Raw genomic sequence first — 14,223 nt, 5'->3', positions numbered from 1 at the left:
AGATATTGTACTCTATATAGTTGTAATTCGATTTCTCATTCATATATTTCTCAATATATGAATATTTGTTACAACAATATTAATACAAAATAACAAAAATAAAAATAATAATGAATAACGTCAGAAATAACAATATATATGTACATTAAAATTTTAAATATAAATTTTAAAAATTAAAAATATAAATTATAAAAAAAATGTGCTTGGGGTGAACGAGTATTGAACCTGAGATCTGAGATGACATAGGATAAACTATAAATCACTTGAGTTATTTAACCTTGCTCGATGCACATGGATTTTAGTATAAAATATTAATGTTATTTTTGTAAATGTATGTTTTCTCTGTAATTATATTAATACCTTCGTCTATTTATAAGATATTTTTTATTTCGGGAAATTTTGATGAGATAATGTCATATGATTCTTTTATAATTAATATTTTTTTAATTATTAATATTTTTCGTTATGAGATAACGTCATATGATTCTTTTTTAATTTCGTTATTTATATTTTTCTTGTAAAAAAACTATTAATATTTTTTTCACAACTTATACTTTCAGCAACCTATGACTTGACCATCACTTAACCATAATCAATCAATCAATCAATCAACCGTACCCAGTATATACCGCCCAGGGCAGTGTATGGGGAGGGTATACTGTACGTACCTTTACACTCATTACAAAGAATGAAGAGACTGTTTAGTCAAAAGACCCACGACTTGTGTGTGCATAGATATGTGTGTTCTAGGTACAAAATGATATGCAATGATACATAAAAATACGTAAAAGTAAGCGGGAAAATATCTTGACCCATGATTTTCTACATATGGGACTTACCTATGCTGTAAGAACCATCTTCATCCTTAATTCTTAATGCCTTGGCCAAAAACTCACAATCGTTGCCACATCCAATATTTAGTCGCAATCTTTTCTCCTAATTACAATTAATACCGGATACAGAAATTAATGATTCGCTCAACCCCTTGTGATATTTGGAATCGACACCGGAACCGATGTTGAACTTGGAAGAGGGCAAAAGAGCCTACACTTATATAGTCAAAATGTGGGGCATATGTGTCGTTCACAAAACCCTAACCCTGAATCGAAACAGCTTATTTACTTGACCATGATAAATATTTATCAATTTCTAGAAGCTTATGCTAGAATGAGCACGTGTACATCATGAAGATGTGTCTCAAGTACGTGGTGTATCTTTATATTACTACCTATCTATTTATATATAACCTACTATTATGTTAAATATATAATATTAAAAGTTTTGTTGATAGTTGTTTGTTCACTCAATTCAACCGTTAGATATTTTATATCAAATTAATGTAAACCGTTATAATCTTGATTTAACTATCTATATTATCATATTAAAAACAAAACATTTTAATTTTTGTTAGTAGTCGTTTGTGATATGAATGATAAATAATCTGTAAAAACATAATTAATATTGAATTAATTATATTCAAAATTGACTGAAAAGTCCCCGGTCAAAGTCCGTGAACACCTCAACCAAAGTGGGTCGTGGTGGCCACAACCCAAATCATAACCGACGACTACGACCCAAAGTGAGTTGTGGCAACCACGACCCAATGTAAGTCCCGGTGACCCGAGTAGGTCGTGACGACCACAACCCAAGATGGGTCATGAAGACCACGGTCCAAAATCAGCTACGTGATAGGCCCGCCGAGATGACCTGAAAGCAAGGTCTACAATGACACCAAAATAATGTCCAACGCGGAAATGGACTCCTACAAAGAAGGATTTAGAAGCACCCGTCTAAGAGGAGTCCTACATCTAAGTGGGAGACCTGCTCACCAAGTCTCCCAACCTAAGTCTAACCCTACACTCAACATCTACATAAAAAACTATACCCCTCAACATAAAACTACGTTTTTGGTTTAATTCTCTACAGCACAGAGGTTCGTAGACATCTTACAAAGACCGTTACTCTCGAACGCAAGAACATCCATTAAAGGTCGAAACTGAACAACCTTAGCATTAAAAACAATCATAACCTGTTAGTTATAAGCTCAGTAAAACCCAATGAACGAAAGTCCATTTGTTATAAAATATATAATATTCATAATAATTCATAATTAATATATTATTGCTATTTTTTTAAAAAAAATAGAAAAATATTCGTAATAATTCAAATTATAAAATCATAGTTTTCACGAGCCGATCTCGAGTCGAAGTACCTGCCCCGCTAGGTTTATCAAAACAAACCAAAGGGTTTTAGGTTTTAGGGCTTATAAAACTTGGATGATCAATTCAATTTAATTCTTCTTATTATCCCCTTTCTTTAATTTAACTAGTATTTGAATTGTATTTGAATTCAGCTGTCAAGATAAGACATACCCATATGGCATGTCCTTTGTTAAAATCGGTTTGTCTGGTGTGTGTTCATGGACAAATGCTAAAAAAATGTGATAGATGAGTTGTAAAAATTTAATTGATGGAGATTTTTGTGCATGTAGGGGTCCATCATTATTAGTGAGCTCTCCACCAATCAAATTTTTACAACTAATCTATCAAACTTTCTTAGCATGTGTCCGTGGGCGCACACTACAAAAATCTTAGTAATATTGGTTCGATAGTCTATTTTATGGGTGGCTCTATATCTTACTTTTCACGTTTGGTATCCTTGGAGTGCTACATTGTTGATGCATCATGCAAGTCCTTTTTTCTTTGCATCCTCCTGAAGTTTATGCTTTTGATATCAATACATCTAAGTTACCGGATTCTTCGTCTTCATATTGGATTCCTCCCATGTTATCCGGAAAACCCGAAAAACCTATGGTATTATCGGTTGATAAATAAATTTTTGTACTTTCCGCTCAACAAGGTGATGAACAATTGACTCATTTTGAGACTTTTAATCCAATATTAAGAATTTGGGGAGCATTATCACTTCCTTATCCCGAGTTCTTTTCTGAATCAAACTATGCGCAAAGCTCTTTTGTCATGGAGAAGACATTTGTAGTTGCTTATTTGTCGCCACAAAATGATTATCTTGTACTTGGGTATGATACTGACGTCCTAGGATTGTTCTAAAAAGCTCAAATCGGCATTTTTTGGTAGTTCGGCAGATCAACCTTTTAGTGATTAATTGAATAATCGGTGATTAATCGAATTGATTAATCAGAGCATTAATCGGACGTGTTTAATAAAATACAAAAATAATTAATTTATTAAACTAAATATATTAATTTAAGAAAAATGTGCAATGATTAATCGGATGATAAAATCGAATTGGCAGGGTATTTGAAACAATTAATCGATAAAATCGGTGATTTTTAGAACATAGACATAGACTCATTACGGATATTCTTTCTTTCCGCATATCTTTTACAATCCTGTTTATGCTGGCGGATGTATTTATTCCTTCAAAAATAATGTGATAGTCTTTACAGGTGTAAATCATGTTAGAAATTGTTTGTTTTGCATCTCCTGGTGATATATATTAACAAGATTTTTCTCCCTGTAGCATAAACAAAATTGTGAACAAAATTTATAGGAAGTGTGATATTGTGTCATTGAGAGAAATCTAGAGAAAAAAACTCGCTAACATATCTTTAGGAAACTCTTGAAAAAATGACAAAAATACCTTTTTTTTAGAGTTTGTGACAAAAATACAACTTTTGAAAATTTTGGCCAAAAAATTCCGTATAATAAGCATTTTTAAGTTGGGTATTACTAATACGTATTTTAAATATGGGTAATTTGTATAAAAGAAAAGTTGAAAAAAATAAAAAAAATTGAAAGGGAGATACGCATCCACATAATGTGTATCACACATTTGATTCCGGTGATACGCATTTGTGACGTGCGTATCACTTGTTCTGTTTCTTTTTTAATTTTTTTACGTAATACCCATTTTTCAAATGCGTAATAAATTTACCCATTTCTAAAATGCGTATTAGAAGGGTATTTTTTGCCATAAACTCCAAAAAGTGGTATTCTTGTTACAATTTCTAAAAAAGAAGTACAGTAAAATCTCTATAAATTAATATAGTTGGAACCGGAGAATTCTATTAATTTAGAGAGGTATTAATTAATCGATAAATTAATAATTATTAATTTATAGAGAATTTTCGGTAGCAAACAAAATTAACTTTTGATTAATTTTTTATTCACATGAATTTAAATAAAATGAATTGTACAATTTATATTTTATACTTAATTCAATTAATTCAATGTATATGAATTTAGAAAGTCAATGTAATGTACAACACCATCTTTGAAAATAATGTTGAAGATGATCTTGAAGACGATATAACACCGTTGGAGCCGGTTACACGTAAAGAAGCACTCAAGGCATCAAAAATGCTTAATAACTTTTTGATGTAGCATGAAAGCACCACACCCGAGCTTTTGGATGCAATAAGGAAGATTAGGGATGGACTTCATGTTGATTTAAATTATATGAAAAAGCAAACTACAATTGAATCATATTTTACAAAGATGTAATAGCTATATTTTTATGAATATAAGGGAATTATTAATTTATAGTTTTATTTGGACCATATTTTTATACAGGGTTTTCAAAAAAATTATTATCTTATTATCTTATCGAAATTGATCATTTTTTGAACTGGCCCAAGTCGGGACCGGACAAAATTATTAATTTAGAGAGATTATTAATTAATCGAGTATTAATTTACAGAGGTTTTACTGTATTTTTGACCATCACCCGAAACACTCTTTCATATTAATTAATTTCATATTGTTACACCAACTGTCGATCGACTGAAACTCAAACTTCTCAATTTGTTCAACACTGAGAGATCCGGTACATGCTGTAGGCCTGTGCATTCACGGACTTGAAGTTTTATAAGATGAGGAGGAAGTTGGACAACTCAAATTACAAATTACATGAATTAATAATTTTAATACATGAATATAAAATAAGAAAGATTTTTTTAAAACAAGCATAATGATCTCGGGATAAAAATAAATAATATACATTATTCATATCGGCGAAAATAAAACTAAATAACGTAAATTAAAATATTTTTAACTGAAACACATCACTTATCTACTTGGATCGGGTTTATATTTTTTTTGGCACTTATTCACTTGGAAAAAATTTCAACCTACTTATGTTAAAACTTAGTTTAATGATTCGAAATATCTAAAAAATAATCTAATTATTTTCATATGTGTAACTAATGTAAATATTTATTAATTAAAATATATATTCGGGATACTTACTTAGATATCCTTACTTTATATTTATATAACCAATGTAAATAATAAAAAATTGAAAATAAATATAAAATAATAAGAATAACAATTATTTAAAAGAAATGAGTTGAATTAAATAGTGAAAGTACATGAGGTTTAACTTCCTGCTAGCATATATGATCATTCTAAAATCAGCCAAACAATACGGGTTTTGTTAAAATGGGCTTTGGCCCATATAAGTGGCCCAAAACGGTGCCCAAAACACATGCACTTATTCAATAACTTTGCTAAAATTCGCGTATAATTAAAATCAGCGATAATCATGTAAAATCAATGAAATTCAGATTCAGCGCAACCAAATTAAACAGTCATCCAAATGAATCAGGTAGTTGTTCAATTTCAGTGTAACTTGCATCAAATTTAATTAAGCCTTTGACCGGGTCTTCTTTTAACTTTTGGATCGACGCTGAAATTTTTTTAAAATAAGAAAAGAACACACGTACTTAGATCATCTTCAATAGTTTCTTAGCCCCTCTTCAAATATATTATAAAATATTGACTGTTAGCAATTTAATGGGCATTCAATTCCAACAACACTCTTTATATCCATTTTTTAAATAATATTTTAATATTAAAATATCTTTATTGACGAGAAGTATAATAAAAAGTGGAGAGAGAAAATGAGTGGTTGTATTATTTTATAATAAAATATAACTTAAGAGTAGGTGGATAGAGAAGAGAGAAGAAACTCTTAAGATTTTAAAGAGTTCCTTGGAGCTTAACTTTTGTTGATGCTCTGTATTTTTCAAGTTAAGAGCTTGTTTGAAGAGTTTGTCGGAGATGCTCTTGCAGCTCTTGCAGCATGAACTAGAGTTTAGTTTTCCAAACCTCCAACTTAACTCTACTTCAACTCTAACGCTGTGCTCCCGAGTTTGAAAATGGAGACAAGAAAAGAGAAGAGAAGAGAAAATTTTAAAAAATTCGTTCCTAGGCGTGCTCCCGAATTTTTTGACGAGAGAAGAGAAGTGATCAGGAGAGAAAATTAGCTATAATTTCCCCCCAAACTTTCTTCCCAAAAATGGGAAGATTTGGAAATATCCTCTCACATTATCTTATTTTTCATGACCACTTTCTCTCCTTTTTACAAAAACTTGGGAGCACACGACTGATTTATTTTCTTCTACTATTTCTCTTCTCTCCTCTTCTCCTCCCATCTCTTCTCTTCTCTTCTCTCCTAAAATATCTCTGGAACACAGCGTAAGTTAAAATTTAGCGGAGAAGATGAGGAACCTACATGTAGGTGAGTCATCTTAAGACACAGCTTCTCTCCCTTTTTTTTCTGCTTAAAAAATGGTTGTTATAATAATTTAATATAACTTTTGAAATATAGGGAATATCATCGTAGTAAAAAGAATTTTTTTAGGTAACGATTATTCTATGTTATTGTTATTTGGGTTCCCTATGCTCTAACTCGACCCATTTATTCAGTATTTAATAAATTCTAATTCAATTACTGTTTTACTGTTCCGTTTAAAAATAATCCGCTCGGAATGGCCCGTAACTAGGGTCTGGTAGAGTTGGATAAAAGTTCGGCTCCGTATGAAAGCGTTGTTGAAAATTGTTGTGCTATGAAAAAAAGTATGATTGTTTGATACTCTCTCCGTCCCTAAAAACGTCTACTCTCTGTGTTAAACATGTTTGTCAATACACAGTTTTGATTGCTAATATTTTTAATTTCGTATTAGTATTAAATATAAAAATTTTATTGTATTAAAGTACTTATAAACACGAATCCAGCAAAATCACTTATGAATATGTTTGATCTTATAGATTAGACGTAAATTAGTAGTCAATCGCTTACCATGAACAAGACAAAAAGTAAAAATGGGCAAAATATTTTGGGACGGAGGGAGTAATTTTTTTTTAATTTATGCATATTTTGAGATATAATATATAAAATCAATATTTTCAGAAGATTTGATGATAAAACTGATAATTACTTCCTGTAAAAGCGCTTTTTCCAAAAGTTAGGGGGACATATTTTTGCTAACAGTTAGCAGCTTTTAGACCCTTCTCCAGACAGCCGCTTCTAAAATTTACCAAAAATTTTTCTGACAGTTTTTCAGCAAAAAGTTACTCTAGCTGTTTGCAACAATACCAATCGGGACTTTCATCAGCTCAAGTTAGCCGTAAGTAGGGTCTAGGGTCCGGTAGAGTTGAGTTAGTTCAGTTGACCCTACCCATGGCCATGTGCACCACTATATTAAGATTTTGAGTTATTACACAAACACGCGTTTTGAAAAATTCAATACCTTGCCAGTTGCCACATGTTTTGTCAATTGTCTTGCAACTTGGCATCTTATTGTATTGACATTACTACAACTTGGTTGTACTACATTAGCTCTGATTGTTGGACTTTTCGCCAAGAATCAGTGTCATAGAATCGTTCTTCTTAATCTGCATTGCATTTTGCCTATCCACATTTGGCTAAGAAGCACTGTCCTTCATCTTACATGGCTTCTTCATCTTCTGCTCCTCCTCTTTGGGACGTGTTCTTGAGCTTCTACGGTAAGGACACTCGCAAAAACTTCATTTCCCATCTTTACTTTGCTCTTGATCAAGCAGGAGTTCAAACCTTCAGAGATGATCCTGCACTTGAAAAGGGTGAAGCGATTTCATTAGGACTACGTAATGCAATCAAAAGTTCAAAGAAGTTTGTGGTGGTTATCTCAGAGAATTATGCTCATTCGTCGTGGTGCCTTGATGAGCTCGTAGAGATCCTTGGTTGTAAAAAAACTGATTTTCAGGTTATTCCCATATTTTACCATGTTGATCCATCACATCTACGGCACCAGAAAGGGAGTTTTGGAGAAGCTCTTGATTATCATAAGAAAAGGTACTCTGGTGATATGATCGACAAGTGGAAATCTGCTCTTGCTGCAATTGCAGAGTTATCAGGATACCATCTCAAGAAAGATTCAAATGAGTATGTTCTTCTGTTTGGTCCTTTGTTTCTATGATTATTTTAGTTGCCCTCGATTAAACATATATATCTTTTTGCTAGTTCTCCCTGTCTTGATTCGAACCCTTAACATCCCGTAAAACAAGAAACATTGGGTACAATTAAACATATGTTTAGTAAGTCGAAATCTTTAGAACAATAAAATGCAGATTTAAACTTGAAACTCCTCTACAACAAAGTATAGACTGTCTTTCTCCTTGTTTTGAGTTATCATATACATGTCTAATAGATAGGCTATGGAGATTCAGTTTCTTCAGTTTATTGTAGACATAAATGATTCAAATCGAACAGGAGAGTCTTTGTTGTTTTTAAATTAAGTTTTAAATCTTAAAAACACGAGAAATATGGTATTAATTAAGTGTAGATTTGGAGAACAAAAAAGTTTTTTAAGAAGTTTATGTGATTTCTAAAAATTAGAGTCATTGTATAGTTTATAGGTGCATCCTAGATTATTCATTAAATTGTTTTTTTTTTTGCAATTTTCTATTCAGTCCTATATGGCTATAAACGAAATTATGAATTGATAAAATTGCAATTATGTAAGTTTACTTTACATATGAATTCTTCTTGTTGAACAAAATTAACAGGAATGAATCAGATATCATACAAGAAATTGTGGAAAATGTGGCACCACAAGTACTTGCACAAGTATTACACCTCGAGGAGTATCTATTCGGGATAGATTCTGCTGTCGAACGGATATCTGAAAAGTTAAGCATTGAATCAAATGATGTCCGCGCTATTGGGATATGTGGCATGGGTGGAATTGGCAAAACTACGACTGCCAAGGCTTTTTACAATGAAAATTCCAACAAATTTGACATCAGCTGCTTTGTTGAAAATATAAAAGAAAGTTCACAAAGAGGCGGTCCTCTACTTTCTTTACTTGAGCAAGTCTTGATCGAGCTTCTCAGAAGGAAGGATTATAAGGTCCGTGATGTTCAAAGTGGAATAAGGATATTGAAACAGATTCTTTGTTCTAAGAAAGCACTCATTGTTCTGGATGATTTGAACCACTTTAGCCATTCAGAACCGCTAGCAACATTTTACAACTTGCTTTCAGCTGGAAGTAGAATTGTCATTACAACAAGAGATACAAACCTGCTAAATCAATTAAAAGTACATATTTCAAAAGTAGAAATATACATGGTGAAGGTGCTGGGACAAGAAGAATCACTGAAGCTCTTTAGCTATCATGCCTTCAAGGAAACAATGCCACTTGAAGGTTTCAGAGAGCTCTCGATTAAGTTTGTAACTTATGCTGAGGGTCTCCCATTAGCTCTTAAGGTTTTGGGTTCATCTTTGCGTGGTAGAACTGATTCGTTATTCTGGAAAGATACACTTGAAAAATTTCAAAAATTTCCTGAAAAGAATATACAAAATATCCTTCAACTGAGTTACGATGAATTAGGCGATGAGCCCGTGAAGGCAATATTCCTTGATATAGTATTCTTCTTTGTCGGGAAGGACAAAAATGAGGCCAATCATATATTCAAATCTTGCGGGTTCTTTCCAGATGCTGGAATACCAATTCTTGTAGAAAGGTGTCTACTAACAGTTGATAGCGATAATAGGTTTCAGATGCATAATCTTATACAAGACATGGGAAGGGAAGTTGGAAAGAACAGACACCTGCATTGGAAAGAAGATGCATGGGATGATCTGCAAGATCTAGAGGTAAATTTAAATTTATGGGTTGGCACAAATAAGGTTTTAACATAAATTCACATAAACTGAATCCGAAATTTCGCCCTGTTTGTTTGTGTTGATGTATAGAGAATATGATAAAGTTACAAGTTAAACTGTTAACTGCTCTAAGGTGTGCTTGTTACTTAGATATCTAAATAGATTTTTTTAAATTACTTTAGCTTCATTGTTTATTTATTATTTCTTAACAATCAAACCAGGGAACGGATAAAATTGAAGGTCTTATCTTGGATCTAACCCTGTCGAGCGAAAAAAGTATCAGCGCAGAAATATTTGAAAAGATGCCTAAGTTGAGGTTACTTCAGATACAAGGTGCACATAACATTAAGGGAAGTTTTGGAAAATCGTTTCGTGGTTTAAGATGTATTCGTTGGCATTATTGTCCGTGGACGTGTCTACCTTCCAGTTTCCGGCCACTCAAACTTGCCTCACTTGACATGCCATTCAGCAAATTTAAGACATTGTGGAACGGCGCCATGGTATGAAACCTAAACTCATACTATCTGGTTCATAATACTTAATAAAGAGTTTCATCAGAAATGAAGTTGTTCACTAAAAGTTTATAAACTGTGCTAACTTGTAAACTGTTTATAACAGCCTCTAGTGAGCTTGAAGACCATTAATGTCAGCTATTCAGTTGATCTGAAAGCGACCCCTGACTTTGGAGATGCGAAAGCGGTTGAGAAGTTATTGTTTCGTGGTTGTAAAAGCCTAAGAAATGTCCACGCATCCATTGGACAGTTGAGTAGCTTGAGCCATTTAGATTTGTTTGAATGCGACAATTTGAAAGCATTGCCTGATCCAATTGGACAATTGAGTAAACTAGGCTATATGAATTTGCGTGGTTGTATAAATTTGAAACGACTACCCGAACCTGTCAAACATTTGACTAATTTGGGGAGTTTAGAATTGGCACATTGCAGCAACCTAAGACGATTGCCGGAGCAATTGGGTGACATGAATGGCCTAAAGAAGATTGATGCAAGCTACACAGCAATTGAGCAACTGCCAGATTCAGTTAGTCGCCTGAGGAAATTGGCGGAGTTGAAATTGAACAATTGCCGGAATCTTAGAAAGTTACCCGAGCAATTTGGAAATATGGAAAGCTTATGGACGTTTGATGCAAGTTATAGTGCAATTCAGCAACTGCCAGATTCATTTGGCGGCCTAAATAAACTGTTTACCTTAAATTTGCATGGTTGCAAGAAGCTTGAAAAGTTGCCTGATAACTTTGGGGATATGAGGGGCTTGAGGACGTTTGATGCAAGTTTCAGTGCAATTGAGCAACTGCCAGATTCAATTACTTGCATTAGTGCAATGGTTTGGTTGAAATTGTACAGTTGCAAGAAGCTTCGTAAGTTACCTGATCAATTAGGGAACATGGAAGGCTTACGGATGTTTGATGTAAGTCGTAGTGCAATTGAGCAACTTCCAGATTCGTTTACTTGCCTAAACGAATTGGTTGAGTTGCACTTGAGTCGTTGCATGAAGCTGAGAAAGTTACCTGAGCACTTCGGAAATATGGAAGGCTTAAGGACATTGAATGCATGCTATAGTGAATTTGAGCAACTTCCAGACTCATTTGCACGTCTGATTAATTTGGGTGAACTGGAACTGCGATTAGGTCAAAACTTTGGAAATTTGCCTGATTCAATAAACAATATGAAGGAGTTGGCCTACATCCATCTGAGTTGTAATATAAGATTATGTATGCCTATTATCTTGAACTTGTCTTCTGTTCAGAGCTTATATCTTACTGATGAAGGTGAAAGTTTCTCCTCAGAAAAACCGTTTAGCCTTTCTCAGCTTTCCAACCTAAAAGTTCTTACATTGGATAAGTGTACAAGTCTTGGGTCCTCCTTTCCCGAACTTCCTCGTGATCTTACAGAATTGAGGGTATATGAGTATGCAACACTGCAACAACTACCAGATTTATCGAGCTTAAAGCAGTTAAAGAGTTTGGATATACAGAGATGCTCTAAGCTTAATTCACTCTCATTACTTCCTACTCATCTTCGACAACTTCAAATTTCCGACTGCAGGAGCCTACAGAATCTACCTGATCTGTCAATGTTAAAAAACTTGAAAGATCTTCACCTTTTTAGAATTGGCAGTTCTTTGGCAAACCGGGTGAACAATTGATGCCTTCAGGTTCGTTAATTCTTTCTCTCTCTCAACGACAAACACCACACTTCTATAGATCTTTTCACATTTTGTTATATGTCTACAAGTACAAGACTACTTTTGTAAATTTACTCACAATTCTTTATATGTTACAGGTACAAGACTACTCATCATTTCGAGCTACCTTCTCAAACAGGACGATTCCGGAGTGGTTCAGCTACAAAAGCAGTGGGAGCACAGCTTCTTTCGAGATCCCACCAGACTCAGGAGATAACTTCTTAGGTGTTCTGATCTGGGTTATTTATAAATGGAAAGCCTCTGGTATTTCAGTCATTAAAGCTGTTGTTACGAATGAAACAAAGGGTACAACAAAGGAGTGTGACATGCATCCACCTATGTGTGGTTATGGCGCGGATGATGTACAGTCCAGGGTAGAATTTAGTAGCGCAGAGTCAATCTCAGCAAAAAGTGGAGACAGGATTAAGATTTCATTTGAAAGTTTCTTATATACTTATGTAGGCGTAACGGTTCTTGTTGGAGAAGTGAAGTTGCAGATGTGCGGGGCTCATGTGATACTGATAACACCGGGTACTATCTCTTAAGATTACCTCTAAGTCTGTAACAAGTTATCTTTGCTTTGTAAAAGTACACTACACATACCCTTTGGATTTTCTGTAAAGCAGTTGCTAAACTAAAAACATTCTTTTTCTTAAGAAAATCATCGCAACTGATTCAATTACTGCATTATCATAAAGTACATATATGGGGTTTGTAAGAAATAATGTAATGCTTGGAAACTAAACTTACTGTGTGTGTGTGTGTGATTCAATAGTTACCATACTATGTTCTGAATGAGGTTAATATGAGTATTCTTCATAAAAAACAATCCAGCCATTCAGCAATGTCCCTGTTAAGCAGATCAACTTCAAGTGAAGAGTAGAACCGTCCTACCTGTAACAAAATAGAAACAGGGATATATGTATATAAGTGAGTGTGTGTGTGTGTGTGAGACATAGAGAGAGAGAGAGAGAGAGAGAGAGAGAGAGAGAGAGATGCAGAACTGAGAGTGGGGGGGGGGGACCAATGTACCTTTGGGGAACGTTCTGTCAAACCAAGTAATTTTAGATTTTAGATTGATGCGCTCGATGAATCTCATACCTCTCGACTCGTTATACATTGACAGATCTGGCAGATGTCGTAGGCTGCTGCATTCATAAACTTTATCTGATCAAAGATGAGGAGGAAGTGGAGGAAATGATTCAAGATTGATGCACATCTCTTTACTCAATTCCTTCTGTTCCGAGCTGGACAAGTCGGGTAGTTTTAGGACCTTATCAAACAGAACCATGTGATTTATTTCCAGAGGAAGTTCAAGAGCCTGTAGGTTGTGGCCTTTCGAAGGATTTGATGCTGTAGTTAAAGAGACACACTGGCCATCATCAGCAATATATAAGTTCTCTAGAGATGGTAAATTTAACATCATAGGCATCCATAATCTTATATTACATCTCAGACATAACACTTCCAGCTTCATATTGTTTGCCGTATCAGGCAAATCAATTCTAAAGACGGCCACCTGTAGGAAGCACAATCTTATAAGTGATGTAAGATTCCAGATGCTACTGGGCACATATTTAAGCCTGTCTTAGTTTTTTATAACCAACACCTGTAGCTTACTCAACAGTCCAACTGAATCCGGCAATTCTTCAATTGCTGTAAAAGATGCATAAAGCTCTTCTAAGCAATGCATTTCCCCCAATTGCTCAGGCAAGCGCTCCAGCTTTGAACAGTTATCCACGTCTAGTACTTTAAGCCAATCTAAACATTATAGCAGTTTCTCAATTGCAGTATAGCTTGCATTAATCATCTTCAAGCCTTCCATATCACCCAAACGCTTTGGCAAACATTTCATATTTCCGCAGTACTCCAAATTCAGATAGCTCAACTTAGGTAGTTGTTTGATAGGCTGCATTGAACAAAAGAAAGTTAGTATATTTCAAACATTCTATTCTAAGAAAATAAAATATGCAGTCCTTACAATAGGCCTTTTCTCGTTATTTTAGAGTGCATGAAATATGTGATTATGTAATTAAATTTAAGCATCAAGTTTTCTAAACTAAAAAAAGTTAAACATACAACGAATAAAATGCACAAGCCAATCTAAACATT

The 14,223-nt window shown here is 33.9% G+C and overlaps 1 protein-coding gene across 3 annotated transcripts; it reads left to right on the top strand.

Moving 5' to 3' along the window:
• The first annotated feature begins 7,565 nt into the window (after nucleotides 1-7,565).
• LOC141721687 (disease resistance protein RPV1-like) lies at nucleotides 7,566-13,714 on the top strand. 3 transcript variants are annotated; one of them, XR_012574819.1, is made up of 6 exons: nucleotides 7,567-8,187; nucleotides 8,811-9,900; nucleotides 10,131-10,409; nucleotides 10,528-12,081; nucleotides 12,210-12,642; nucleotides 13,238-13,714. XR_012574819.1 is itself a non-coding variant. In XM_074524729.1 (5 exons), the coding sequence occupies exons 1-4, from the start codon at nucleotides 7,715-7,717 to the stop codon at nucleotides 12,070-12,072; spliced, it is 3,387 nt and encodes a 1,128-aa protein (XP_074380830.1). In that variant the 5' UTR covers nucleotides 7,567-7,714; the 3' UTR covers nucleotides 12,073-12,081; nucleotides 12,210-12,854. The 3 variants fall into 3 exon arrangements, 2 of the variants coding, with proteins under 2 accessions (XP_074380831.1, XP_074380830.1); XM_074524729.1 differs by lacking the exon at nucleotides 13,238-13,714 and having other exon boundaries at nucleotides 12,210-12,854; XM_074524730.1 differs by lacking the exons at nucleotides 12,210-12,642; nucleotides 13,238-13,714 and having other exon boundaries at nucleotides 7,566-8,187; nucleotides 10,528-12,082.
• Nucleotides 13,715-14,223: the final 509 nt, after the last annotated feature.

Source organism: Apium graveolens, chromosome 4, assembly GCF_009905375.1.
Source record: "Apium graveolens cultivar Ventura chromosome 4, ASM990537v1, whole genome shotgun sequence".
Taxonomy (NCBI): domain Eukaryota; kingdom Viridiplantae; phylum Streptophyta; class Magnoliopsida; order Apiales; family Apiaceae; genus Apium; species Apium graveolens.
This window is presented reverse-complemented; position numbering and strand designations above follow the sequence as displayed.

Bases quoted from the DNA above. Each gene is read 5' to 3' on its own strand.
- LOC141721687 (XM_074524729.1), top strand. From the start codon at position 7,715: ATGGCTTCTTCATCTTCTGCTCCTCCTCTTTGGGACGTGTTCTTGAGC. The intron at 8,188-8,810 runs GTATGTTCTTCT...CAAAATTAACAG, and splicing joins CTCAAGAAAGATTCAAATGA to GAATGAATCAGATATCATAC. The intron at 9,901-10,130 runs GTAAATTTAAAT...CAATCAAACCAG, and splicing joins ATGATCTGCAAGATCTAGAG to GGAACGGATAAAATTGAAGG.